This window comes from Crocuta crocuta, unplaced genomic scaffold (assembly GCF_008692635.1).
Source record: "Crocuta crocuta isolate KB4526 unplaced genomic scaffold, BGI_CrCroc_1.0 scaffold1013, whole genome shotgun sequence".
Lineage (NCBI taxonomy): Eukaryota > Metazoa > Chordata > Mammalia > Carnivora > Hyaenidae > Crocuta > Crocuta crocuta.
The window spans coordinates 486,333-512,415 of NW_027531297.1; the positions used below are offsets into that span (position 1 = coordinate 486,333).

General features: G+C 55.7%; 2 protein-coding genes across 2 annotated transcripts in view; both read left to right on the forward strand.

Moving 5' to 3' along the window:
- The window catches only part of PNPLA7 (patatin like domain 7, lysophospholipase), a 62,659-nt gene extending 37,113 nt beyond the window's left edge, over positions 1 to 25,546 (forward strand). Inside the window, exons 22-36 of the mRNA XM_077771552.1 lie at positions 3,925 to 4,074; positions 9,828 to 9,891; positions 10,045 to 10,213; positions 11,205 to 11,387; positions 12,168 to 12,286; positions 19,189 to 19,345; positions 21,624 to 21,740; positions 21,922 to 21,991; positions 22,653 to 22,769; positions 23,301 to 23,449; positions 23,891 to 24,043; positions 24,161 to 24,271; positions 24,604 to 24,688; positions 24,900 to 25,003; positions 25,146 to 25,546. Coding sequence (XP_077627678.1) covers positions 3,925 to 4,074; positions 9,828 to 9,891; positions 10,045 to 10,213; positions 11,205 to 11,387; positions 12,168 to 12,286; positions 19,189 to 19,345; positions 21,624 to 21,740; positions 21,922 to 21,991; positions 22,653 to 22,769; positions 23,301 to 23,449; positions 23,891 to 24,043; positions 24,161 to 24,271; positions 24,604 to 24,688; positions 24,900 to 25,003; positions 25,146 to 25,268 — 1,871 coding nt within the window. The 3' untranslated portion in view covers positions 25,269 to 25,546. The remainder of the gene's footprint in view (positions 1 to 3,924; positions 4,075 to 9,827; positions 9,892 to 10,044; positions 10,214 to 11,204; positions 11,388 to 12,167; positions 12,287 to 19,188; positions 19,346 to 21,623; positions 21,741 to 21,921; positions 21,992 to 22,652; positions 22,770 to 23,300; positions 23,450 to 23,890; positions 24,044 to 24,160; positions 24,272 to 24,603; positions 24,689 to 24,899; positions 25,004 to 25,145) is intronic.
- Positions 25,490 to 26,083, forward strand: part of NSMF (NMDA receptor synaptonuclear signaling and neuronal migration factor) — an 8,430-nt gene continuing 7,836 nt past the window's right edge. Inside the window, exons 1-2 of the mRNA XM_077771534.1 lie at positions 25,490 to 25,685; positions 25,924 to 26,029. Coding sequence (XP_077627660.1) covers positions 25,490 to 25,685; positions 25,924 to 26,029 — 302 coding nt within the window. The remainder of the gene's footprint in view (positions 25,686 to 25,923; positions 26,030 to 26,083) is intronic.

Here is a 26,083-nt window from a genome sequence, read left to right on the forward strand (position 1 = left end):
GGGCGGGGCAGCTCTGAGCTGGTGGGGAGGGTGCTGGGGTTTGCTGATATGGGTGCCGGCAGCGGGCAGCATGGGAGGGAAGCCCTGGGGCCTCCCCTGTTTTTTGGCCTCTGGATGGCACAGATCTGAGCCCAGCAGTGGGGCGGGTACTTGCGGGGGTCTGGTCTGTCTGAGCGGGTGAAACAATTCTCTGATGCTGGGACTTTTCCTGCCTCTTCTGGTTCGAATTCTGAGAATGTGCTCTTTTATTTCATTTTATTATTATGATTTTTTTTTTTTTTTTTTTTTTTTTTTTCCTCGNAGAGAATGTGCTCTTTTAAATACTCGCTGGATCCCTGTCATGTTCAGCAGCAGCTGGCTCCTCCTCACTATTTTGGGACCACCTGCCCCCACCTTGGCCCGACCCCGCACCCACCTGGCCACCCCAGTGCCCCCTGGGCCTCGGCTCCCACTTCACTTGACTCCCCTGACTCACCCCACACCTCCCTAGCTCCGTCTCCTGTGCCAGGACTGTGTCTCCCACACACAGTGACCTGGGCACAGTACTGCGTCTTTTGGAAGGACAGGGGTGCACGAATGTGCTGAGGGGGACAGCAGAGCATAGCAGGGCCACCTGAATCCAGCGCAGCTCGTCTCCACCAACTGCATCTGCAAAGACCCTGTTTCCAAATGTGGTCCCTCTGCGCAGCCCAGGGTGGACACAGGAGGCATGTGTCTGTCTGTCTCCCCTCCAAGCACCCGTACGGCTAGGTTTGAAGCAGGTCTCCTGTAGGAGGCACGTAGTTGGGTCCTGTGTTTGTCACCCCTTCTGACAACTTCTTTTTATTTGTGTATAGACTGTCTGCCTTTAACACAGTTACTCACGTCAGGGTTTATGCCCATCATTTTATTACGTGTTCTCTGCTCTCCCCGCTCATTGTTTTGTTACTTCCTTCTTCTGAGCTCCTTCAGCCCTTTTGAGCATTCCGTTCTTACTCGTCGGTTGTGGTCCTGGCGAGACCTCACACCACCTTCAGCAGTCGCTGGGGACTGCAGTCCCCGCCCCTTCCCGTCTATCTAGCACCCACACGCTGTCCCCGTGGGTGGGCTGCGGGGCCCTTACCGCCGCTCCAGGCCCGTTACTCTCCCTTGCTCTGCACACGTTGAAGCCCCTCACACGGTGTCATAATTTCAGCTTTCAGCCATCAAATACGTTGAAGCTCGAGAGGAGAATCGTTTACAATATGTCCCACTCTGTCACTCTTCATCCTGGTGTCCCTTCCCTTCTGTCTGAAGAAGCGCCTCTCAGGATGGCCCTTTCAGGGCAGGTCTGCTGGCTGCCTACTCTCTTGCTTTCCCTTCCTCTGAGGCCGTCTCTTCATCCTCATCCTGAAGGTTGGTGTGCTGGACGCGCCACCGTGGTGACGGCCCCTGGGGGCTGTGCCATCCTCCGGCCTCCGTGGCTTCTGCTGCAAAGCCCAGACGCGACTTGCTCCCACATCTGTATCTCATCCTTTCTCTCTGGCTGCATCCAAGACCTTGTCTTTGTCCTTAGATTTTAGAGACCAAATGCTCATCTTCTTGAATCTACAGATTTATATCTTTTACCAGACTCGGGAAATTTTCAGTCTTTATTTCTTTGAACGTTCCTTCAGCTCTTTACTCTTTCTGCTCTTCTAGAAATCTGTGGACACAAATGCTGGACCTTCTCTTATTGTCCCAGAGGCCTCGTGGGCACTATGGGTTATTTTCCTTCTTCCAGTGTTCAGATTGCGTAGTTTCTTGTGATCTTCCCTCAAGGTCCAATGACCTCTTTCCTCTGTCTTCCTGATTCAGCTTTTAAGCCCATCCAGAGAGTTTTTTATTTCAGTCATTATATTTCTGCATCTGTGTTACTAGTCATGATTGCTGTTTCAGGCTGGTTATGATCACTGCTTTATCGCCCTTGTCAGGTAATTCCAGATTCCATGGTACGTTGTCATTTTTGTCTGTTGGTGTTTGCAGGTGAGATTCTCTTGACTTTTGGTATACCTGGGAATTTTGGATTGTATCCTGTATTTTGGGAATGACGTCATGACACTCTGGTTCTCACTTAAATCTTCTTTTTAACAGGCTGTCAGCATGCTTGTGTTCGCAGAGCATGTCCTGGGCCTGACTGTTTAAGTGTTAATTTAATTGTCCGGGCCTTTGCGCCGTAGCTGCGGCCTGCCCTGCGTGTGTGCTCCCCAGAGCTGCTGTGGAGGCAGGCTGGCTGCCCTTCTGTACTCTGTTCTGTTCTCAGAGGCTCTGCTTTGCGATTCTGACTGGTTTTGTGCGTAGGCCACTTGGAGGTGAGCCCAGGACTTCACGCTAGGTTTAGAGATTCCTTCTCCATCCCTCTTCGTCTGTGATTTCCCCGCTCTGGTGGGCGTGCACCAGTGTGCACGTACTTGCCAGTGCAGGGTGTGGAGAATTGGGGGGCTCCAGCCCACTGTGTCTGCAGCCCCAGACAGGTGTTTGCTTAGTGCCAGGGGCCCTGGGAAATATCCCTGGAGGAAGCACCTGGCTGGGAGGGACCGATGGACCCTGCCTGGCTGGGGCTGGGGGGGAGGGGCAGGGACCCCGCGGCATGGTTCCCAGGGGTCCAGGACCAATGGGCCTTCTCTCGGCGCCCTTCTGAGCCTCCTTGTAACTGTTGGCAGCAGGCGGGTGAGGCGGCCTGCTCATCTCCCTCTCAGCCAGAACCGGGACCTCCCAGTGCTCGGGTGGAGGCGGAGAAAGCCACGCAGAGCTAGGGAGAAGGCCCCCTGTGGTCCTGCCTCAGGCCAGGGGCGCTGATGTCAGAGGTTGCTGGGAAGGAAGAGGGAGCTCTGGGTTGCTTCAGAGGAGGGGGCTTCTCAGAGGAGAAGCTGCAAAGGAAACTGGTGCAAAGAGGCCTCCCTGCCACCCTGTGTGCAACCAGTGGCCAGCTCACAGCCCTTTTGTTTCCCTGCCCCAGATTAGCTCTGAGCCACCCCCTCTCTCTGCTGTGCTGCTCCCCTCACTCTGGCTTCTGGGTCAGGCTGTGCCGGGGCCCACACTCCACTGCTCAAGAACCACAGCTCCTCACCCAGGGCCAGGGTGAGCAGAGTCAGAAATGGACGCTGCCTTGGAGGAGCTGGGCCTTCTGGTATGGCCAGCTCATGTGCTTGGCTGTGCACTTCAGGGGTCAGGGTGTGGCAGCCGGCTGGCCGGGCCAGGCAAGCAGCACAGACCTGGCTGGAACAGCCAGCAGTCAGGGAGCCAGGATGAGAGCCCTTGGTGTGTCCAGGCTGCGGGAGACCAGAGTCTGCCTGGGGTGTGGCTGGCCGGAGGGTGAGGCTGCCCACTTGGCCACCTCCGTGAAAATAAGACGTGCTGCTGTCCAAGTAGTTACTGTTGTGGGATATACACTTCCAGGGACCCTCTGACTAATGACCTTGTGGGTCAGCATATCTGCTGCCTCCTTCCCTGCTGCTGTGGGTGCCCCAGGGAGGCACGTCTGGAGGACAGAGTGTCCGTGGCCTCAGGGACGGGAGGCTTTACCTGCACTAGCTTGTCTCTCAAAGACTCAGGCTGCTGCCCCTTCTCCCCCCTCCCCCGCCCCAGTCGTTCTTACTGCAGGAGGCTGGCCTCACTTGGCAGAGCATTTTAACGGGGGCTCGTGCTCTCTCCCGCGTGCTGTGTCTGTGCTCAGTGTCCCCTAAGGCTGGTGTGTGAAGTGCAGGCTGCTCACCGTGTGGTCTGCTGCTCCAGCAGGAGAGGCAGGGTGGGCCTCGGGTGGGCAGAGAAGCTTGGGTTGTGCAGGCCTGGGACAAACCCTGGGGCCCCTTCCTCTCTTCCAGGCTTCTGTGCCCTGGTGCCATCGAGAAACAATTAGAGACACCTCCAGACTGCCCAGGAGCCACCCGGCCACTCAGGCCCTACTCACGGTCCTGTGTTTCGCAGGTCACCAGTTCGGGCTACACACTGCAGGCAGCAAGTGGGACTCCGGAAACCCTGCCAGCAACCTCTCCACGGTGGCGCTCATGCCTGTGTCAGAGGACGTGCCCCTCACTGCCTTTGCCCTGGAGCTCAAGCACGCCCTCAGTGCCATCGGTGAGTCCTGCCCGAGGCCACCTGGGATCTGCCAGGTCCGCCCTCCGCTTGCCTCTTGGTCCTTCTGGCTCCTTCTGCAAGTGCCGGCAGTGGGTAGGGAGAGCGCATCACGGTGTCCACTTGGTTTCTCTAGTGGTTCATGACCCTCAGTGTCTCTTCCTGTGCTTCCCTACCATCCATGTGTCCTCGCTGCTCAAGTATCCGTGTGTAACCTCTTATCTTTTGCTCCTTTTCTGAGTGAGTTGTTTGTTTTCTTACTGTTGAGTTTTGAGAATTCTTTTTAATGTTTATTTTTGAGAGAGAGACAGAGACAGAGCGCAAGCAGGGGAGGATCAGAGAGAGAGGGAGACACAGAATCGGAAGCAGCTCCAGGCTCCGAGCTATCAGCACAGAGCCCGATGCGGGGCTTGAACTCATGAACTGCAACATCATGCTCTGAGCCGAAGTTGGACACTTAACCCACTGAGCCCCGCAGGCGCCTCAAGTTTTGAGAATTCTTTACGTACTCCCGATATGGGAGTTGCTGGCTCCGTGGTTTGCGGGTGTGCCGCTCCCTCCGCTGCTGCCTTGTCCGCTTTCACGGGCAGAATTGTCAATTTTGATGATCTCCAGGTTATTGATGTTTTTCTTTTATGGACTATGCTTTTAGTATCATTTCTAAAAACTCTGCACCTAGCCCTAGGGCCTAGGTGTTCTCCTGTGTCTTTTCAGAAGGCTTGAAGTTGGGGTGCTGAGGTGGCTCAGCCAGTGAAGCATCTGACTTGATCTCGGCTCAGGTCATGATCTCACGGCCTGTGGGTTCGAGCCCTGTGTCTGGCTCTGTGCCGACAGCATGGAGCCTACTTGGGATTCTCTCTCTCTCTCTCTCTCTCTCTCTCTGCTTCTATCCTGCTCGTGCTGTCTCTCTCTCTCAAAAATAAATAAACTTTTTAAAAAACCAAAAGGCTTATGAAAGTTTTACATTTAAATTTATGATGTTAATTTTTATAAAAGGTGTGAAGTTTAGATAGAGGTTTATTTTTTTGCTTATGGATATCCAATTGCCCTACCATCATTTGTTGAAAAGCCACCCTTCGTCCATCGAACGGTCGTGGCGCCCTGCTGAAAATCGCTTATCTGTGTGAGGGTTTGTTTCTGGGCCATTCTGTCTTCAGCCAGCACCAAGCTGTGTTGAGTGCTGTTGCTTTGTAGTAGGTTTTAAAGTCAGGAGTGTGCTTTGTTCTTTTTTTATTTTTCCTTTGAGAGAGAGAAAGGACCCAAGTGAGCAAGGGGTAGAGAGAGAGGGAGGATGAGAGAGTGCAAGTGAGCGAGAGAGAAAAAGAGAGAGAAAGGAAGAGAGGGCACAAGTGAGCAGGGGGCATACACAGAGAGAGAAGGGGCTCGAGCTCACTCAACGTGGGACTCAAAGTCAGGAACCGTGAAATCATGGTCTGAGCTGGAGTCAGATGCTTAATACCTGAGCCACCCAGGTGGCCTCCAGCTTTACTCTTTTGCAGGATTTTTCAGCCATTCGGGGTCGCTTGAGATCCGTATGAATTTCAGGATGTGCTTTTCTGTTTCTGTGGAAAACTCGTTGGGATTCTGACGGGGATTGCGCCGAATCTGTGGCTCAGTGCAGGCGGTGCTGGTATTTTAGGTGTTCACTCTTCCAGCCCGTGGACACAGCACGTGCTCCCACGTTCTTAAGTCAGTTCTTTAATCTCTTCCAGCAGTGTTTTGTGGTTTTCAGTGTACGAGTCTTTCGTGTCCTTGGTTAAGTTTTCCTAATATTTTGCTCTTTTTGATGCTGTTGTAAATGGAACTTTTTTCTTGCCTTCTTCCTTAACCTCTGTCACTGTATAGGAAGAGAACTGAGTTTTGTGTGTTGTTTTTGTGTCCTACAGCTTCTCTTATTAGTTGTAACAGTTTTGGGTGGACTTTAGGGTGTTCTACGTATATGATCACGTGGTCTGCAAGCTCAGGTAACATTACTTCTTCTTCTCCAATTTCGATGCCTTTTTATATCTTTTTTTCTTGCCTCACCTCTGGCTGAGACTTCCAGCACGAGGTTAAATACAAGTGGTGAGAGCGGTCGCCTTCCTCATTCCTGATCTTAGGGGAAAGCTTTCAGTCTCGTGCCACGGGTGTGATGTCAGCTCAGGTTTCTATGTATGGCCTTTAATACACTTAGGAAGTTTCTTTCCAGTAATAGTTGGGGTTTTTTTTGTTGGTGTTTTTTTTTTTTTAAGATTTTATTTTTGGAGCACCTGGGTAGCTCAGTCGGTTAAGCATCTGACTTGGGCTCAGATCATGATCTCATGGTTCGTGGTTTCGAGCCCCGTGTCGGGCTCTGTGCTGACAGCTCAGAGCCTGGAGCTGCTTCAGATTCTATGTCTCCCTCTCTATCTGACCCTCCGCTGCTCACGCTGTTTCTCTCTCTTTCTCAGAAATAAATAAAACATTAAAAAAAAAAAGATTTATTTTTGAGTAATTTCTACACCCAACGTGGGGCATGAACTCACAATCCTGAGATCAAGAGTCGCACGCTCCACCAATAGAGCCAGCTGGGTGCCCTGCTTCTTTTTATTTCTGTAAAATCAATAATGTCCCCCTGCTGTCATTTCTGATTTTAGTGATTTTAGTCTTCTCTCTTTTCCCCTTTGTTCATCTATTCATCTAGCTGAAGTTTTGTCAGTTTTGTTGATTCTTTTAAAAAAAGACTTTCGGTTTCCTTGATTTTCTCTATTGTTTTTCTATTCTCCATTTTATTTATCTCTGTTCTAGTCTCTTATTTCTTATTTCATTCCTCTGTCTGCTCTGGGTTCAGTTGGGACTCTCCCAAGTATGATGTTAGGTTCCTGATCTGTGCATCTGCGCTCAGAGCCCTGGGCCCCCTCTTCTCACCCGTCAGCTGCTCTGTGAGGCTGGAACGTTGTGTTTGTGTTTTCACTGGTCCCAGGGTATTTTTCTAATTTCTTCTGTAGTTTCTTCTTGGGCAGGTCAGGAGTATTTTCTGATCTCCACTTTTTCTAGTCTCCACAGTGACTCTTCTGGTTCTCCTCTTACTAATTTCTACTCTCATACCATTATGACTAGAAAAGATACTTGTAGGATTTCAGTCTTAACGTTTATTAAGACTTGTTTTGTGGCCTCACAGCATTTCCTAGAGAATGTTGTGGGGTTTTAAGCTCTGTGCCCGTCATGGGGCTTGAACTTATGATCCTGGGATCAAGAGTTGCACAATCCACCGACTGGGCCAGCTGGGCACCGGTGGTTAAAGTCCTGGAAAACGTGCTGCATGCCCTTGGGGAGGTGTGTGGTCTGTTCTTCTGGGTGGTTAGTTTAGCTTCTGTGCACTTCGATGAGTATGCAGTGGTGTTTCGTTACAGCTTTAATTTATATTCCCCAGCGACTAGGAAGTTTGGCCATGGGGACACCCTCTTCCATAAGAGCCCGTCAAGTCACCCAGTATCTTTACTGGTTGTCATCTTTTCCTTGTTGATGGATATATTTTTTGTGTGATCTCAGTGGAGTTCCTTTTTTAGATGCTAATATTACAAGTATCTTTCCCTCTCTATGGCTTGCTTTTTTATCTGTTTTAATGATGTCTTTTGACAAACAGAATTTCTTAATTCCAATCCAGACCAATTTACCAAATTTTTTCTTTTTAAAATTTTTTTCAACGTTTATTTATTTTTGAGAGATCGAGAGCATGCGGGGTAGGGGCAGAGAGAGAAGGAGACACAGAATCTGAAGCAGCTTCAGGCTCAGAGCTGTCAGCACAGAGCCCGACACGGGGCTCGAACCCACGGACCGTGAGATCATGACCTGAGCCACCCAGGCGCCCCCAAATTTCTTCTAATATTATTACTGTTTTTTTTTATTTTACTGAAGGAATTTCATCCTGTCCCCAGTCATGAAGATGTTCTTCTAAACACTTTGTGGTTTTACCTTTCCTTTTCAATCCACGATCTATTTGGGATTGCTTTGGGTTATTATTTAAGGAGGCAGAAGTCAAGGTTCACTTTGTCTGTAGGGCTCTTCAGCGACTCAGAACCCTCCTTTAGAGAGACTGAACTTGGCCCACTGCCGTGCTGATACCTTTGCTGAAAGTCAGGTGCCCAGGCTTCTGTAGGCTGCCTTCTCTTCTGAAGGAAGATTCTAGGCTGATGGCCATTTTCTTCCAGCACTCGGAGGTGGTGTTGTTCCACTTCCTCAGCTTCCAGTGTTTGGGAAGGAGGCTGTCCAACAGCCAGGCCAGCAGTGACTGTCCAGGCCAGAGCGGGAGCAGCCCCTGGCTGGATGCCCACTTCAGCTACACCCCACAGGGCCACAGACTCAGGTGTGGATGAGCCACCCTGTTTCCCCTCCCTTCCCCGGACCTGCCCACTGCCTGGCCATAAGCAGACCCCTCCTAGAGACAGGGTTGGTTGCCACACTCCTGACTGCCATAGCCGTAGCCTGTGCCGTGGGAGCTCAGACACCACCTTTGCTCGCTCCACACTTCCCTGAGGGCCCCCTCAGAGCCCCCTGGACTCAGGAGTTTCTACAAGGACACATGCACCAGTGGGGAGGCAGAACCCAGCCTGGGTCGCTGGGGTGCCCCAGCGATGGACTCCTCAGTGCTCCTGCAGCCAGACACAGCCTGCGCGTCCCATCGCACCCTGCCTGTCCAGGAGGTGGTCAGGACGCGTCACTGCAGTGCACGGCAGGGCCCACCCTTGCAGGCACATGATGCAGTCAAGCCCTGAGAGGTCTCCATCCCTCCGTCAGGCCCGTGCAGGAGGGCAGGCCCCTACTGGACCTGTCCCCTCACCCCAAGCCCCTGAGAGGAAGAGCCTCCCTACACCAGCCAGCTTCTGCCACTTAAGTCCGAGCTGTCCATGTGTTCCCACGGGTCACACCAAATGGCCACATCTCAGCAGGGACACCATCATCGTAAGACACACTCCCTATTTTGGGTGCCTCTAGGATCGCAGATGCTGCCAGTTAAAGTACGATGCTTTGGTTTCTTAGCTCTCACCTCCTAACTGTCCGCTCTGGGAGAGCTCTGTACAAGCACAGGAATGGCAAGAAAGCCCTCAGGACTCCTGGGTCTCCTCCAGCCGCGGGCCGTGGGTGCTCACCTGCAGCCCCCAGAGCACGTGAGCCCCTGGTGACCTTTCTGCAGATCCCGATGCTGGCCCTCCTGGTTGGGCAGGTGCCTACACCTGCGTCCGTGTAGACATCATAGATGAAAGATGCTGATTTCAGAGACACAAAATGCAAAAAGATCTACATCTCCACATGGGTGAACACACCACCACGCCGCACTGGAATCCAGCCAGCCTCGCTCACGTGGATCTGGGGAATTATAGTATCTTGCACGTTGCAAGCTGTGCTTATCCTGCCCCCAGCGTGCGCGTGCACATACACACACACACACACACACACACACACACACACACAGTATCAGTGTTGCAGAGATGCTCTTTCCTGTTCAAGGAAGGAGAGTGAGGTTCAGAGAGGCCCCCGCTACCGTCTGCTGAGCTCTTGAGCTGGCACAGCCCTCCCAGCTCCTGCACTCAGCACCCACACCTGCACCTGGTGGACTCAGCTATCCAAAGGGTCTCCTCTCTGGGCAGAGGGAATGGTGGCCTCAGGCCATAGGCACTTCCTCTTTGAAAGAAGAACAGACTTATTGTTTTCAAGAAGAGCAGACCTCTAGGGAAGGAGTGGGCTGCCCGGACAGCTTTCTGTAGTGTGTGTGTGTGTGTGTGTGTGTGTGTTTTCAGGCCCCGTCCTACTGCTGACCAGTGACAACATCAAACAGCGCCTTGGCTCTGCTGCTCTGGACAGGTACCCCAGCCTCTGTGTGGGACACAACCTGGCATCTGCATCCCGCATGTCCCCTGGTGCTTGTGCCCCTTATGTCTGCAACCCCTGCGTCTGCACACTCCCACGTCTGCACGTGCTCTGGCATCTGGGCCCCACGGTGTCCGTGCCTTCCAGTATCCATGAGTACCGGCTGTCCAGCTGGCTGGGGCAGCAGGAAGACATCCACCGGATTGTGCTCTACCAGGCGGACAGCACGCTCACACCGTGGACCCAGCGCTGCATCCGGCAAGCCGACTGCATCCTCATTGTGGGCCTGGGGGAGCAGGAGCCCACTGTGGGCGAGGTAACCTGGCAGGGCCATGGGAGGGCGGGGCCATCAGAGGGCCGGGTGGCGGGTGGGGGTGGCGTAGGCAGGCTGACCCAGGTCTGGTCAGGGCCCACTCGCCTCACAGCCCTATTTCTTGGTCTTTTACTTTGAATGAAATATTTCAAGAACCCAGGAAAAGACATCATAAAAGCCGACACCCATCTAGCTTCTCTGCGTGATTTGAAAACGTTTTGCTGTATTCACCTGCAGTGGTGGTTTTAGCACAAAGCAGGGCAGGCACCCTGAAGTGGCCCCCAGGCGGCCTCTTGTGAAGTTGAGTCTCCTGAGTTTTACTATGAGCATGTACAGCACAGCTTTACAGATCTACATCTGATATAAATAGTGCCCTATTTTATATCACTGTGAAATGTCCTTTTCCCCCTCAATACTTAGGTGTTTAAGGTTTATCCATATTGTTCCACTCGGTTCTATGGCTGTTTAGTTTCCTATTTGTGAGTACCCCACCATCTGTCTGTTCGCAGCTGTGAAGTTACGTCGTCAGCCCACTCTGTTTCCAGCTTCAAGGGTATGAAGTGTAGGCTTGCCTTCCCTTTAGCCCACATTCCCCATCTCCTTCCTCTCTGATCCCAGGGCAGCTAAAAATTACCCACCTCTGAAGCGGGTTCCTCTCCTGCAGGGAGAGATGCAGGGAGTGTTTGCAGATACATCATTTGAGAAGGTCGCAGTGTGTGCACATGCGGAGGTGTTAGGGAAGCAGATGGGGGGGCGGCCCCTCCCTTCCTGTACACCCCAACAGCACCCTGGCTCTGTGCGCATCAGGCCATGGCCAGGCAGACCCCTGGGTCACAGCTCTGACGGCTGAAGGGCAGCTGAAGGGCAGCTGAGCTGCTCATGGAGCCGGGGGGCTGCCTGCCAGGGCCCTGCCCTTGACCCCCCTGCTGGTGTGCGGAGGCGTCCAGAGCGGGGCCTCTGTCCCACTGAGGACTCAGGCCCCGCTCTCCTGCAGCTGGAGCGCATGCTGGAGAGCACGGCCGTGCGTGCCCAGAAGCAGCTGGTGCTGCTGCACCGGGAGGAAGGGCCGGCACCGTCCCGTACCGTGGAGTGGCTGAACATGCGCAGCTGGTGCTCCGGCCACCTGCACCTGTGCTGCCCGCGCCGCGTCTTCTCCCGGAGAAGCCTGCCCAAGCTGGTGAGGCCTGTGCGCTGGGCTGGACCGACGGCAACTCCCAGCCTCCAGAACACAGCCTCCTGACTTGCTTGTGCTGGCGAGGCTCGTTTCCTTCTCTGGGTCTCTGTAGTCCGAGGTCACTGGGGCGCTGATAAGGGTGGCTTGCTTCCCTGTAAGCTCACGTTTGCTTGAGCTTGAGCTTTGGGAGCAGTACCTGGGAGGTTGCTGATGTAGCCCCCGTCCATCAGCAGGTGTCCGTCTTTGGGGTCGCAGAGGGGAGGCATGCAGCCTGACAGAGACATGTGAGCCTGGGAGAGAGTTGGGGGGCCAGGCGAGAGGTCACCAGGGCCTGCCAAGGGGTAGGAAGGGAGCCTCTTCAGCCCTGGGGGCTTTGGGGGACTGGGGTTCCCAGAGGCTACCCACATGCCTCAGCCTACCTGGCCCCACAGCTCAGTGAACAGAGTCCTGATAGTGGCCCCAGTGCCTGGCCACCCTGGTGGCTGGCAGGGTCTTAGCTGGGGTTTGGGCTTGGTATCCCTTTGCGGACAGCTCTCCGGGGCCTCTGTGGTCTCCTACATGCGTGTGTAGTCCATCTGCCCACACTGCCCCCTCACCCATGTGCCCTGTGAGGGCCTCCTCCCAGGCACACCTAGGCATCAAGGTGCTGCTGGCATCAGTATCAGACGGACCCTGCTGTGTCCTGGAGAGAGCTTTGGGTCAGGAGTAGAGGGGACCACCCCGGTCAGGCCACAGTGTGTAGAACTTGGCTCAGCCCTCCCCGTCTGCTGGCCCCTTTCCCAGGTGGAGATGTACCAGCGAGTCTTCCAGAGGCCCCCAGATCGGCACTCAGACTTCTCCCGCCTGGCTCGGGTGCTGACCGGCAACGCCATCGCCCTGGTGCTTGGGGGCGGGGGAGCAAGGTGAGTCCCCACCCCACCCGCAGCTGCGTGTCTGTGTGTGTGCGTGCTCGCGCTGATGCTGACCAGGCGGCCTCTGCTGCTCCCAGGAGCTGTCCCCGTAGATGGGCCCCGCGCATGACCAAGCATGTTTCAGCACCTGGGCGCTTCCCATAGGCTCTCCCAGGTTGTGGCGTTTGCCAGTGCAGTGGATGTGTCCTGCCTGTCTTTGCTAGAGGTGCCTGCCTGTCTGTTAGCCTCCTCCGCTGAAAACTCTCTTCTTGTCCTTTGCCAGTCTTTCCACTGGGCTGCGGGTGAGTTTCTTTCCATTTTAATACATACCTTATAGAGTAATGTCCTGATCTGCTTGCAAACATCGCACAGCGTTCTTCAGTTCTGCGGGCTGATGAATTCCTTACAGGACTTGTAACCCAAATAACTGCTACCCTGTGTTTGTCATTGTGGCACTTGCCTCCTTCCTCCTGAACTTAAAGAGGCGTATACACGCGGAACAGACATGGAGCCCCGGGACACGGTGAGGAGGTGTGAGCAGTGCCTCCCACAATCCCTGTGCTGGGTCCTGGGCTAGGGGTGCCCCGTGGGGTGGAGTCCCTCGTGCCCCACGCCACCCCCGCTCTGGCCAAATGAGGCAGGCAGGGCCTCCTGAGCCACCCCACCCCCCAGCGCTGCTGGTGCTGCTGGTGCTGCCGGCCTGCCTTCCGCAGGCCCTGGAGAAGGTGCCTGGCGTAGCACCTCCTGGTCCCAAGAACATCCCTTTCAAAGTGAGCTGGAGGAGGGGGGGCCCGGAAGCACCGAAACCCCCTAGGAGTGCCGTCGGGGCTGGGGGACTCTCCAAGGTGTCTCCTGCCTGTGGAGCCAGACCTGTGCTCACCTGGCGAATCACAGTCAGAGATGCTGTCCAGCCTCAAGGCCAAGGAGGAACCAGACCCTCTTCTCTAGAAAAGATCCAGATAATGCAAAGAATCAGTCCAAGCCCCTGTCCGCACTTCCCATCTGGAAACCTCTGGGGCTAGGCGTCTGGCCTGAGGCCCTTCCTGACAGGAGAGTGGGTGGACACACGGCCCCCAGCCCTGCTCACCCCTAGGGGCAGTCACCTCCTCACTCCAGGGTGTCCTGCTCACCCCCAGACTCGGCCTGGCCTGAGTGATGCAGCACGAGCAGGGGGCTCGTTTGTCTTAGGTGATCCGAGCACCCTCTAGTGCCGTGAGGCACCCAGAACACTGGGTGATTTCCCTAGCGTTGCCTGATGGAGGGCACTCCCTGTGGGACAGTGAGGTGGCTCAGAGCTGACTCAAACTTGGACCTGGTTTGTAGGCCAGGATGATGTGATCAATAGCACTTAAAAAAATTTTTTTATAAGTTTATTTATTTTGAGAGAGAGAGCATGCACCTGTGCATGGGAGCAGGGAAGGGGCAGAGAGAGAATCCCAAGCAGGCTCTGCACCATCATTGCAGAGCCCGATGTGGGGCCCAATCCCATGAACTGTGAGATCATGACCTGAGCTGAAAAACCAAGAACCAAAAGCTTGACTGACTGAGCCACCCAGGTGCCACGATCAGCAGCATTTTCAGTGAAAATTTAGTTTTAGTCAAAATAATACTTAGTCTATAGCCATGTGGCCATTGCCTGAGGCCATCCTCTGCCATCTCGCCCCAGCACCAAACCCAGAGACAGCCCAGCTTGGAGCATCATCAGCTCTCTACCCATCATTTCTCAACAGCAAAGCTGTTCTGTTCTTTCAGTTTTAGATTATTGAGCTCCTAACCCAGCCCCCCATACACACAGTTTATCTTTCATTCATCTGTCTGTCGTCTGTCATCCATCTGTCCGCCTGTCCGTCCATCCGTCACCTGTCTTCTGTCAGTCTCCCTCCTCACTGTCCCTCATCACTCGGTTCGCAGTGTGGTTCCCATGCTGGTCAGGCTAGTTGTCACCATGACAGTGGTGCTTATGCAAGGCTCAGTCACACCACATTGCATAGTACGGCTACATTTCCTTCCCTGGAGTTAATAATTGTTGCAATTGCCATTTGCTGTTTCCTGGGCATCATTAGTTGGTGCCCAGACACTGTCCCAGAGCATCAGCCTCCTATCAGCATGCTCACCATCTTGGGTGGCCTGTGCTTCACTTTTTGTGGGAGCCACCCCCTCCAGGTCTCCCCGCGCCTCTGGGCTCTGCCCATAATGTTGTCTTGGGGTTTCCCTTCACTGTTATCCTGGGAACTTCTTGGTCTCTCTCTCTCCCGTGTTCAACTCCATTTCCCGGATCCCATGCCTGCCTGCTTGCTTGCTTTCTTTTCTTTTCTTTTCTTTTCTTTTAATGCTTTTTATTTATTTCTGAGAGAGAGTGTGTGAGCAGGGGAGGGTCAGAGAGAGAGGGAGACACAGAATCCGAAACAGGCTCCAGGCTCTGAGCTGTCAGCACAGAGCCTGACGCGGGGCTCGAACCCACAAACCGTGAGATCATGACCTGAGCCGAAGTCGGATGCTTAACCGACTGAGCCACCCAGGCGCCCCGCCTTCCTCTTTCTTGACGTATTCCTTATTTGGGTAGTGTTCATACTCTATAGACATTTCCTTAAGAGAAGACGTTTGGGAAGTAAAAGTTTTAAGACCCCTTGTAGCAGAAAATGCCCTTGATGACAGTCTGGGTGTGGAATCCAACATGGAAGCTTTTTATCCCTGTCCTTGAAGGGACTTGGTGTGTCTTGGTGGCAGTGTGTTCGTCCACTGGGCTGGGTGGGCTCCAGCGGGCCCTTCCAGATTTGGAAATCGTGAACTTCAACTCTGGGGCATGTTTTGTGATGTTCCCCCACTCTGTCCTCTCTTCCTGGAACTCCTGATGGTCAGAAGTCAGCTCTTTCCTCTCCCTCGCTTTCCATCCATCTTTATGTTCTACTTTTAGGTGGTTTTTCTCAAATGGATCCTCTGATTGATCTTTTCTGCTAAAATATTTCTAATGTCTGAGTGCTTTTTTTCATAGTTTTCTCTCCTGTTGTGGAATCCTGGCTTGGGTTATGATGGAGAAAACAGCTTTGCCTGTCCCTGTACAAATCCTTTGTGCATGTGTGTTCTTTCCTCTTGCGCAAATACCTAGGAGTGGAGCTACCTGGCCGTGGGGGGCATTGTGCCATTTTACACCCCTGCCAACAGTGTTCGAATTTCAGGCTCCCACATTTTTGGCAACCCTTGGTATCATCCTTATTTCGAACTGCTGTAATGGGTGTGCGGGGGCATCTGGTGATCTCCCTGGGGACGAATGAGCTAGTGTGCGTGCTGGCCCTGTGTGTATCTCATTTTGTAAAGTAGCGTTTACATTCTTTACTCATGTTTAACTGGTGGTTTGTGTTTTGTTATTGGTTCAGAGGAATTATTTATATAGTCTGAATGCAAGTCAGACTCCCCCACAGCTTCCAGAGGGGAAACAGAGCTCACAGATAAAGTGGGATTGGGCATCTCAACAGCAACACTGGAAGCTAGAAAGACAATGGCAGCATTTCCCTTAGAAATTCTTGGGGAAAATTACTTCCATGTTAGATTCCACACCCAGACTGTCATCAAGGGCATTTTCTGCTACACAGGGTCTTTTGCCAGATAATATTTATCGCTAACTCTGTCTCTCAGTCTTTGACTTTTCATTTTCTCAATGGTATTTTTGATGAACAGTTTTTAATTTTTATGAAGTGTGATTTTCCATTTTTTATGGTTACTGCTTCCGGTCTGCTGGTGTTCTAAGAGTTCTTGTCTGTCCTAATGTCACGAAGGTATTCTGCCTGCTTCTAGAAGCTCTGACTCCAGCTTGTGAATTCAGCTCTGTGACCCACCTGATGTTTCTAGTGCCAGCCGAGGCTCTGTTCCCCTCATGTGGTCATCCAGCTGGGCCAGCACCCTTGGTTGTAGACTGTCCCTTCCCTGTGGCTGCTGTGTCTCCAGAGTGTGTGGGCTCTGTCATGTCTGTCCTTCATGACACCATCATACTGTCCTGACTGCCATAGCTTTATGGTGAATCTTAAAATCAGACTCTGCAAATTCTTGCGTTCTGGTTCTTCAAAATTGTTTTTGGCTCTTCTAGGTCCTTTGCATTTCCATGTAAATTTTTAGAATCAGCTAAGTATTTTATGGGATTTTTTTCCCCTGGTGTAAATTGCTTTCAAGTTTTACTTTTAAAGTGTTTGTTGCCAGTATATAGAAATGAAACTGATATTTGTAAATTGATGCTCCGTGTCTTATAGCCATGGTAAATTCACTTATCCTAATGACTTTCTTATTTTTATTTTTGCATTTCCTATATACACAGTTGTATCTTCTGAGAATAAAGCCAGTTTTTATCTTTCTTTCCAAAATACATGTATGTCTGTTTCTTCTTCTTGCCTTGTTGCACCAGTTAGACTTTCCAGCACCGTGTTGAGTGGAAGTGGCGCACACGCTTTGTCCCATTGCCCGTGGGAGGGAGAGCACTCACGGTCATCGCTGAGGATGATCTTGGCTGTGGTGTCTGTGGTGCCCTTTGTCAGATCGAGGAAGTGCCCTTCTTCCTCAGTTTGCTGAGTGTGTGTCGTGGATGGTTGTTTTTGTATATCTGTTGAGATGATCATGTGATTTTTCTCCTTTATTCTATTAATGTGGTGAATTACATTGATTTTTAAATAAAAACTGAGGTTGTGTCCTGAGGACACACCCGTCGGCCCGTGACGTGTTGCGTGTTGCTGGTCTCCCGTGAGGGTGGAGCTGTGTGAGGTTGGACTGCACATAGGTTTGCTTGCTGGCTTCAGAGTTGAGTTGGGAAGTGCCCCTTTTCCTATTCTCTGGAAAGTTTTATGTAAGATTTGTGTTACTCTTCCTTATACGTTCAGTAGCATTCACTAGTAAAACCATCTGGACATACAGTCTTCTTTGTGAAGATTTAAAAATGAAAGGTTCAGTTATATTGATGGTTATAGTACAATTCAGAATCTCTTCTGTCAGATTTGGCACATTACGTTGTTCTAGGAATATGTCCATTTTATCTGAATTTTCCTACTTATGCATGAGGTTCACACCTACTTCTCACTTGTGCAACTGGAGCATCTCTGCAGATGCGCCCTTTCTCACTCCTCACCCCCCCGCCCCCCGCCTTTCCTTTTCTCGCAGGAGGGGCCAGAGGCTAGTCCTTTCCGAGCACCAGTTTTTAGCTTTGTTGGGCCTCTCTACTGAGTTTTGTGTATGTGTGGCTCATTAATTTCTGCTCTTACCTTTATTATTTCCATCATTTGACTTGTTTGATTTAAACTGTTCCTTTTTTCCTAAATTAAGGGTTGTAGATGTTGTGACCTCAGGACAGAGAGGCCAGTCCTCCTGGGCTGCACCAGACCACCCTCTGTCCAGGTACCGCTCTGTCCGTCCCCTTCTCTTTCTGGGCTCCTCTGCCAGATCCGACACATGCTCGGGCTCCCATACATCTGTTCTAAGGAGTCTGGTCTCCATGTCCGTTCCGGGGTGTCCTGGGGCTCAGTGAGGGTCCTCCTCTGCCCTTTCCATGCCTCATGGGTCTCCAGTGTGCCTGGTCTGCTGCTTACCCATTGAGTGAGGTCTTCACCTCAGATACTGTATTTTCCACTTGTCAAGTTGTACGCGGCTCTCTCCTATAGTTTCCAGTTCTGTGCCAAATTATCAGTCTTGTCTTGAATTTCTTGAAAATTTTTTAGCCTTATACCTGAGTATTTTTGTGTGTGGTGATATTAAATTTGTTTTAATTGTGCAAAAATAAGCCATGCTGGGCACCTGGGTGGCTCAGTTGGTTAAGCGTCCAGCTTCAGCTCAGGTCATGATCTCGCAGTCCATGGATTCAAACCCCACGCTGGGCTCTGCACTGATAACTCAGAGCCTGGAGCCTACCTCAGATTCTGTGTTTCCCCCTCTCTGCGCCTCCCCTGCCCGTTCTCTCTCTCTCAAAAATAAACATTAAAAAAATTTTTAATATGCATGCCATAAAATTTCCCATTGTAAATATTTTTGAATGTGAAATTCAGTTACATGAAGTACATTCATGATGTTGCGCAACCGTCACTACTCAGCACTGGACCATTTCCATCTTCCCAAACTGAACCTCTGCCCCCGTTACACCCCAGCCTGACCCCCACCCCCAGTCCCCAGCCTCCACTCTCTGTATCTGTGAGCTTGACCCCTTCAGGTCTCTCATGTGAGGAGAGTCCTTGTCCTTCTGTGTCTGGCTTCATTCACTGAGTGCAACATCTCCAAGTGCATCCATGTGGTAGCCTGTGTTAGAATTTCCTTCCTTCTTAAGGCCAAGCAGTGTCCCTTGTATGTGCATGCCGCGCTTCGCTTACTCCTTCCCCATCACACGTGTAGGCCGCTCGCCCTCTGGCCCCTGGGACTCTAGGCACAGTTGTGTGGAGCCTGCACCGCGGCCCCGTGGCCTGGCCCCCCCTGGGCCCCCATTGCTTGGGTCCTCCCGGCTGTGGTCACTGCCCGTCTCCTCTGTGATTGGCACTTTCTGGTGGGCAACATATATGAGAAACGGTAACAGTGGCTTGAGGCTCAAGGCAGTCACTTCAGTCAGACACTGGCTTTCCTATCCCTGTGGGGGCTCATCCGTGTCTCCCTCCCCCTACCCTCCGGGGTATTGCCTTCTGGGCGTTTATTTACCAGGAGCCGTTGCGGTGGCCCTCAGTTTGTCTCCCGCCCTCCCATCCTGTGCAAAGCCTGTTCAGCCTCACAATTGCCGAGGCTCTGAGAGGCATCCCGGTAATGGCCACAGCCCCTCTGTGGGGCCGTGTCTGTGAGGCAGGACCTGAGGAGGAGGAGGTGGCTGGGGACGACCGTCTCTGGGCCCTTTTGCCAGCACACAGCAGGTGCTGTTCCTGGTGACAGTGCTTACTTCTGCTCTGTGCTCCTGGTTGGCATAGAGGCTGTGCCCAGGTCGGCATCATCCGGGCCCTGACGGAGTGTGGCATCCCTGTGGACATGGTTGGAGGGACGTCCATCGGGGCCTTCATGGGTGCCCTGTACTCCGAGGAGCGGAACTACAGCCAGATACGGATCCGGGCCAAGCAGTGGGCTGAGGTGAGGGGCCTCTGCCTTCCCTGGACCTCAGCACCAGGTCCCTGTGGTGCTGCGGGGGGCAGGGGGGCATCAGGACCTTTGGCCGCTGATTATGCTCTGCAGGGCTCTGGCCTCAGAGCGGGTTTGTGGGGTGGTGGGGGCGTGGGAAGCACAAAGGAAGCAAAGACATCAGTGTTGGGAAGTTGCCTCTGGTTGTTGCCTGGTCTTAGCGTATAAAGGTGGTTGAGGGCAATACCGAGAGGTCAGCACCACTGGAGGGAAAGTTTCACGTTACCTCTAGCTCCCCACCCCAAGGACCACACGGAAGCACCCATGCCCACGGGGCAGCGGAGAGGAGCAAGGGGAAGGCCGAGCCCAGAGCCCTTCTTGGGGTGTCCGTGGGAGAGGCAGGGGAGCGCAGGGCAAACCGCTTCAGGTGGGCTTTTGGAAGAATCCCAGTGGGTGGCGGTGCCGGGCCCCCGGTTGATTTAGGCGAGGATTATTGGCTTGGTGTGAGGGTGTATCTGATAAAGAAGGGGTGGGGAGGGGGGCTCTGGATCGCTTGGTTCGCACGAGAGACGCTCCCAGCGGGCGAGGCTTCTGCTGTCCCCACGGACTGGCCAGCCCTGCCAGGGGGCAGCCTCTCCCCGGGTCTGTAAGAGCCCACAGGCCAGGGCATCAGGAAGACAGAAAATAAGACAAAGTAGCTAACAGCTGGCCCCTGATGACTGCACGCCCACGAAGCCCGTGATGGCTGAGCTCGCTGCGGCAGGTCCCGCGGGCAGACTGGAGGCTGGCAGGGAGGCCAGCTCAGCCCTGTCCTGAAGGTGCCCTGTGCCCTTGTCACAGCTCCGCTGGCTTTCCTTGGAGCAGGACAGAGCGCTGGCCGAAACCATGAGTGGGGTCAAAAGTGTTCGAGTTCTTCCTTTAAAAAAGAAAAGAAAATTGGTCACCTTCTGTGGCAGAAGCTGTCAGAGAAGGCTCTCTGCCCCATCCATGTGGCCCCGAAATCATCTCTGTTCCAGAGACACCCCTTTCCCTGAAATGAGCCACCCTGGATGCCCCTCAGTGGGCCGCTCCAAGGAGGGGTCTCGGGGCAAACACAGCTCGTACTAAGGTGGCCTCTGAGAACAGTGGGTGTGGGGACAGTGTGCTGCAGCCACAGCCTCGTGAGGGTCTACTCACAGGCCAGGAGGACGTGTTCCTTCCCGTCCGCGGCTGGTCCGGTGCAGGCGTGGGGATGGCCAGGGAGCGTTGGGCCCGGTGCCCCGTTGTCCCCTGTGAGCACTGGGCTGTGGGACTCCGCCTCCAGGCAGTCCTCTGTCCCCGCCTGTCTGCCTGGGCCTCGGCCTCCTGCCATGCTGAGGGGGCGCGGCCGTGGGGCGCCAGGCTCGGCTCTGCAGGCTCTCTGGTGCTGGGCAGGGACTTCTTCAGGAGTGAGGGCCTTGCTAACCAGGGAGGCCCCGGGGTGTCCTGCTGTCCTGGGTCCCTTTCCTCTAGGAGCACACGTGTTCCCTCTGCTTGTCCCGAGGCAGAGTCTGGCCTCTGCTCATCTCAGTGTGAGCACAGTGGGGGGCAGCTCCCCCTCAGCTGGGGTCCCCCCCACGGATGGCCCGTGCTCTGGGCCTTTCCATCTGTTTCTGTCTGCACAGAGGCAGGGAGGACCTTTCCTCTCCACCCCTGCCCTTAAGAAGGTAGACAACCTTGGACCCAGATCTTGGGGCAAGGCCAGCGCTGCCTGGTCAGTCTCGTGTCCTCGTAGGACTAAGGGGCCCACATCCTCACTGAGGAAGGACGAGCCTCAGTCCCACCAGAGGGGGGGTGGGGGCCTTCGGCAGAGAGGACCCTTAACAGGGCCACTGCGTCCAGGACCCTGATGTAGGGCCTGCCTTGGCCTTGGCGGGATGTGAGGGTCAACCCCAAGCATGCTGGGGCAGGGCAGCTTCCCCTCCCGGAGAGATCTTGACAGGTCAGGTCTCATTGCCCCTGGGGACCTCAGGGGGTATCACCCGCCAGTGTGGGTCCAGCTCGCCTCCGTGCGCAGGCGTCAGCAGGCACACACACGGGCTGCTCCCGCCCTGGCGTTCACTCCCCATGGAGACCCCTCAGGACGCTTCCCGGACACCCGTGTTCTGTTTGCAGGGAGCACATACGTGTGCTGTGTCCGGCTCCCTTTCCCAGATTTGGGCTCCTGGCTGGGTCCTGTGGGGTCATCTTGCTGCCCATGCCAGCAGGTGTGTTTGTGGGGGGTGAATCCCTCCTCCTCTGCAGGGATCTCACGTGTACCCCACCCACTCAGGACATGATGTCGATGGTGAAGACCGTGCTGGACCTGACCTACCCCATCACCTCCATGTTCTCAGGGGCCGGCTTTAACAGCAGCATCTGTAGCGTCTTCAAGGACCGACAGATCGAGGTGCCCCCCAAAGCAGGGACCACCCTGGGGCACCCCCCAGCTGGAGCCCACAGCCAGCCTGAGCCTGACTTGTGTCTGGGTGCTTGGTGTCCCCCTCATCCCCTCAAGCCCCTGGGCCTGTAGGGTCAGGGGGCTGGCAGTCGGTGGGGTGGGCTGTCTAAATCCTGCCCTCCTGCCGCAGGACCTGTGGATCCCCTACTTTACCATCACCACAGACATCACAGCCTCTGCTATGCGGGTCCACACAGATGGTGAGCACCACCTCCTTGGGTGCCCCTTGATAAGGGCTCAGGCATGCACAGGGCACAGCGCCCCACTCAAGGCAGAGTGGTCAGGGAAGGGGCACTGAAAGAGCACCTTCAGGCGGGGGCAGAGAGCGTGGCAGCTCCTTGAATTGGATGCAGCACCAAGATGACCTAAAGGAGGCAAGGCACTCAGGGAGATCTGAACACAGAGATGATCCTGCTGTGAGCATGAAGGAAACAGGCAGGGACATAACCAAGAGTCTGAAACTCCTCAGAAGTCCAAGCGGGACACAGAAGGGCGGAGAAAACGATGTGAACTGAGAGCAGAGAGGAGTAGGGTGAAGGGCACGCTCAGGCCGTGCGGTGTAGATGAGGGGCACGTGCAGGGCATGTGTCTCTCTGGAGGTGAGTGGGACGGTGTGGCTCAGGCGGTGGAGCGCTGAAGGCCGCAGAGCCAGCCTGGCCTCCTCGTGGAGGAGAGAGGACAGGAAGGGTGTCTGTCTTTGGGCCCGGTGCGTCCACCAGAGGTCAGGCGTGCAGACTTCAGGACCCGAATGTTAGCAGGGCTGAGCTGAGGGTCCAGGGCAGGAACCCACCAGGGGCAGTGAAAGACTCCCCTCCCACAGGCCCTGGTGACCTCTCCCCTGGCCCCCCAACTCTCTCCCAGGCTCCCTGTGGAGGTACGTGCGTGCCAGCATGTCTCTGTCAGGCTACATGCCTCCCCTCTGCGACCCCAAAGATGGACACTTGCTGATGGACGGGGGCTACATCAACAACCTCCCAGGTACTGCCGTGGGTGGGGAGGGGCTGCCTGCACCCCTGCCTCAGCCACCTCCACTCCTGGGAAGGCCAGTGGCTCATTTTCCTCAGGGTGTGCCGGCGGGGGTGGGGGTGGGGGATTATAGGTGCTCATGGAGCCCAGAGAACACATCCAGGCTCACACACAGATGCACGCCCTTGTGCACACACACTAGGGCACCGTGTGCACCCAGCATATGGCCCTGTTTGTCGGCTCAGCAGCACTCAGAACAAGGGCCAAGTCGAGGAGCTGAGAGCAATTATGTCCCATCTGTACCCACAGTCAGAACTAACAGCCAGAAAGTACCAGGTCTGTTGTGGGTGAGGCCCCTCCCTTGGGGACACCTGTCACCTGTTGGACAGTTCTGTGCACTAGGCTGCCTCTCTACAAGCCCGAGAGGAGACCCTGTGGCTCCCAGTGCCATGCGGGCTCTCTCTCCATCCCTCCCAAGCCGTGTTGCCACCTGGGGCTCTGCATGCCTGTCCTGGCTGGTGACCAAGGCTGTCTTCTCCCCAGCGGATGTGGCCAGGTCTATGGGGGCAAAGGTGGTGATTGCCATTGACGTGGGCAGCCAGGATGAGACGGACCTCACCAACTATGGCGATGCGTTGTCTGGGTGGTGGCTGCTGTGGAAACGCTGGAACCCCTTGGCCACAAAAGTCAAGGTGGGGGGCATAGCTCTGCACAGTGCCCAGGCCATCGGGTGCTCCTCTGTGGCTTACCCTGCAGCCTCCCCACGCCCTTGCACCACTGTCCCCAAGACGGGCGATGTGCTGCTGCCCAAATGCCTCCTGTGGGCAGAGGAGGGTTGTGGTACATTCCAGGCCCCAAGGCCAACGGGGCTATAGCCCCTTGCTCACCATTCTCGCTGAGGATCCTGCCTGGACCAGCTCTGGGGAAAGGGGACAGGCCCCCAAAGCTGCACAAGCTGTCAGGGTGCTCTCCAGGACCCCTGGCCGGGCACCTGCCCTCCCAGGCCTAACAGGGACGTGGCTCCTCTTGGGGGAGGGCAGGGAGAGGGCCAGGGCACAAGATCCCGGCAGCTGTCCCCACATGGGGCCGTGTGGGGACCGCAGAGCCTCGCTCAGGTGCTCTCATGACAGCAGGTGTTGAACATGGCAGAGATCCAGACACGCCTGGCCTATGTGTGCTGCGTCCGGCAGCTGGAGATGGTGAAGAACAGCGAGTACTGTGAGTACCTGCGTCCCCCCATCGACAGCTATGGTACTCTGGACTTCGGCAAGTTCAACGAGATTTGCGTGAGTCCAGCTGGGGTGCAGAGGGTCAGCAGGGTGCAGTGTGTGCCTGCCCCCTTCCCAACCTCCCGGCCCTCACTTCTGAGAGCTTAGGAGTGGGGGCCCCTGCTGTGTGTGCAGGAAGTGGGGTACCAGCACGGGCGGACAGTGTTTGACATCTGGCGGCGAAGTGGCGTGCTGGAGAAGATGCTACAGGACCGGCAGGGGACAAGCAAGATGAAGGCGTGCGATGTGAGTGCTGGGGCCCGTGCCCTCCTTCCCTCCCGCCTCAGTGGGCCCGAGAGGTGCAGAGCTCCCTGCTCTCTGCAGGCAGGACGCCCTCCGCTGCTCAGGGGCCAGAAGACAGGGCAGGAGTGTGACCTTGTGGGGGCGAACTCTTGGCCTCTGCCTCAGCGTCCCCTCTTTTTGCCCCACCTTGGCTCTACCCTTCTGGTGCTCATGGTCGGAGAGGGTGGGGGCTTGGTTAGGCCCCTGCTTATCTTGCAGCCCCTGCTCCGACTCCCAGGGCTAGCCTGGGCACCTCGGCAGGCTGGGGCCACAGAGGCGTCACCTCGGCCCTCCAGGTCCTCACCTGCCCCAGTGCCTCCTTCACGGACCTGGCCGAGATCGTGTCCCGCATTGAGCCCGCCAGAGTAGCCACGGTGGACGGTGAGTTGGGCACCCAGGACGTGCACCCACACGGCCGCAGGAGGGGGTGGCAACGTCTCCTTCTGACCCCTGGTGTGCCCACCAAGCCCCCCTGGCTGCCAGGCCCCCTCTAGCAGCCCCTGGGCCTGACGAGCGGCAGCTGGGGACTCGGGCCACCAGGGCACAGCCCCTGCCCTCGGGAGGGCGCCAACGCGGCCCTCTTCCCGCGCAGATGAGTCCGACTACCAGACGGAGTGCGAGGAGGAGCTGCCAGACGGCGCCAAGGACACGTACGCTGACTTCCAGAGCGCCCCCGCCCACGCGGGCTCTGACTCGGTGAGCTGCCCCTCGGCCCGGCGGCTCCCAGGTTCCAAGCCGGCCAGCTGCTCGCTCCCCGCTGCCCTGCAGCGCAGAGCCGGGGAGACGGCCGGTCAGCCCTCTAGGCCCCCCCACTCGACGGTGTGCGGTCTGATTCCAGGAGGACGAGCCCTCACTTCGGCATCGGCACCCCCGCCTGGCCTCCCCGAGCTACCCGGAGACCGCCCCCCCCGCCGACACACCGACGCCGCTGGGTGGCGCGCCCCCCTCGGCTGCCTCCTAGCCTCGGCCTCTGCCGTGGGCCCGTCCGGCCCAGCGAGGCGGCCCCGGGTCTTCCCCACCCGCTGCGCCAGGGTCGTGTGCACCGCGGGCCCAGCTCGGTGTTTGCGCAGGGGCGTGGGGGGAGCGTCTCCGGCCTCTGCACTGGCAGCCGCTGGTGGAGCACTCGGTCCCTGCACCCCTGCACACACGGCAGGCCTAGGGGCGCGTTGAGGCCTCTGACAGATGCTGGAGCCCCTGAAGCGTCCGCTTGATGTGTCAATAAAGGTAGATCTGATTGTGCGTGGACGCGTCGCTTCGCCAGCGTCGCCACGGCAGAGGGCACGACCCGAGCCGCAGGGCAGCCGCAGGGCAGCCGCAGGGCAGCCTCCGGCCGCACCACTGCTGCGCTCTGAGGGCCACGTCCCCGAGGCCGCGTTGGGTGCGGCGTCACTTGCTGTCCTCTGAAGTCATCATGTAGAGACCCCAGGCACCCCTCACTGGGGCTGGAGGCAGCGGGGCGCCCAGGGTCTGGCGGGGAGCCGGGTGCCTCCGAACCAAGAGCGAGCCCCCCCAGATCTCTCGGGCGGGCATCTTCCCACTCAGCGCACGAGCCGCGCTCCGAGGTGTGTGCCGCCCACACCTCAGAGCGTTAAACGGCGCCCTGAGTCCTTCCGTAGAAGAGGAGACCGCGCTCCGGCGCTGTGACTTTGGGGTCCGCAACTCAGGCGGGTCTGTGGGGGGCGCTGGGACCCCTGACCCGAGGGCCCAAGACCTGGCAGTCAGGTGACCGCCGGCCTCAGTTTCTCCGCACCCCACCCCCCCCCCCTCGCCCGGCCC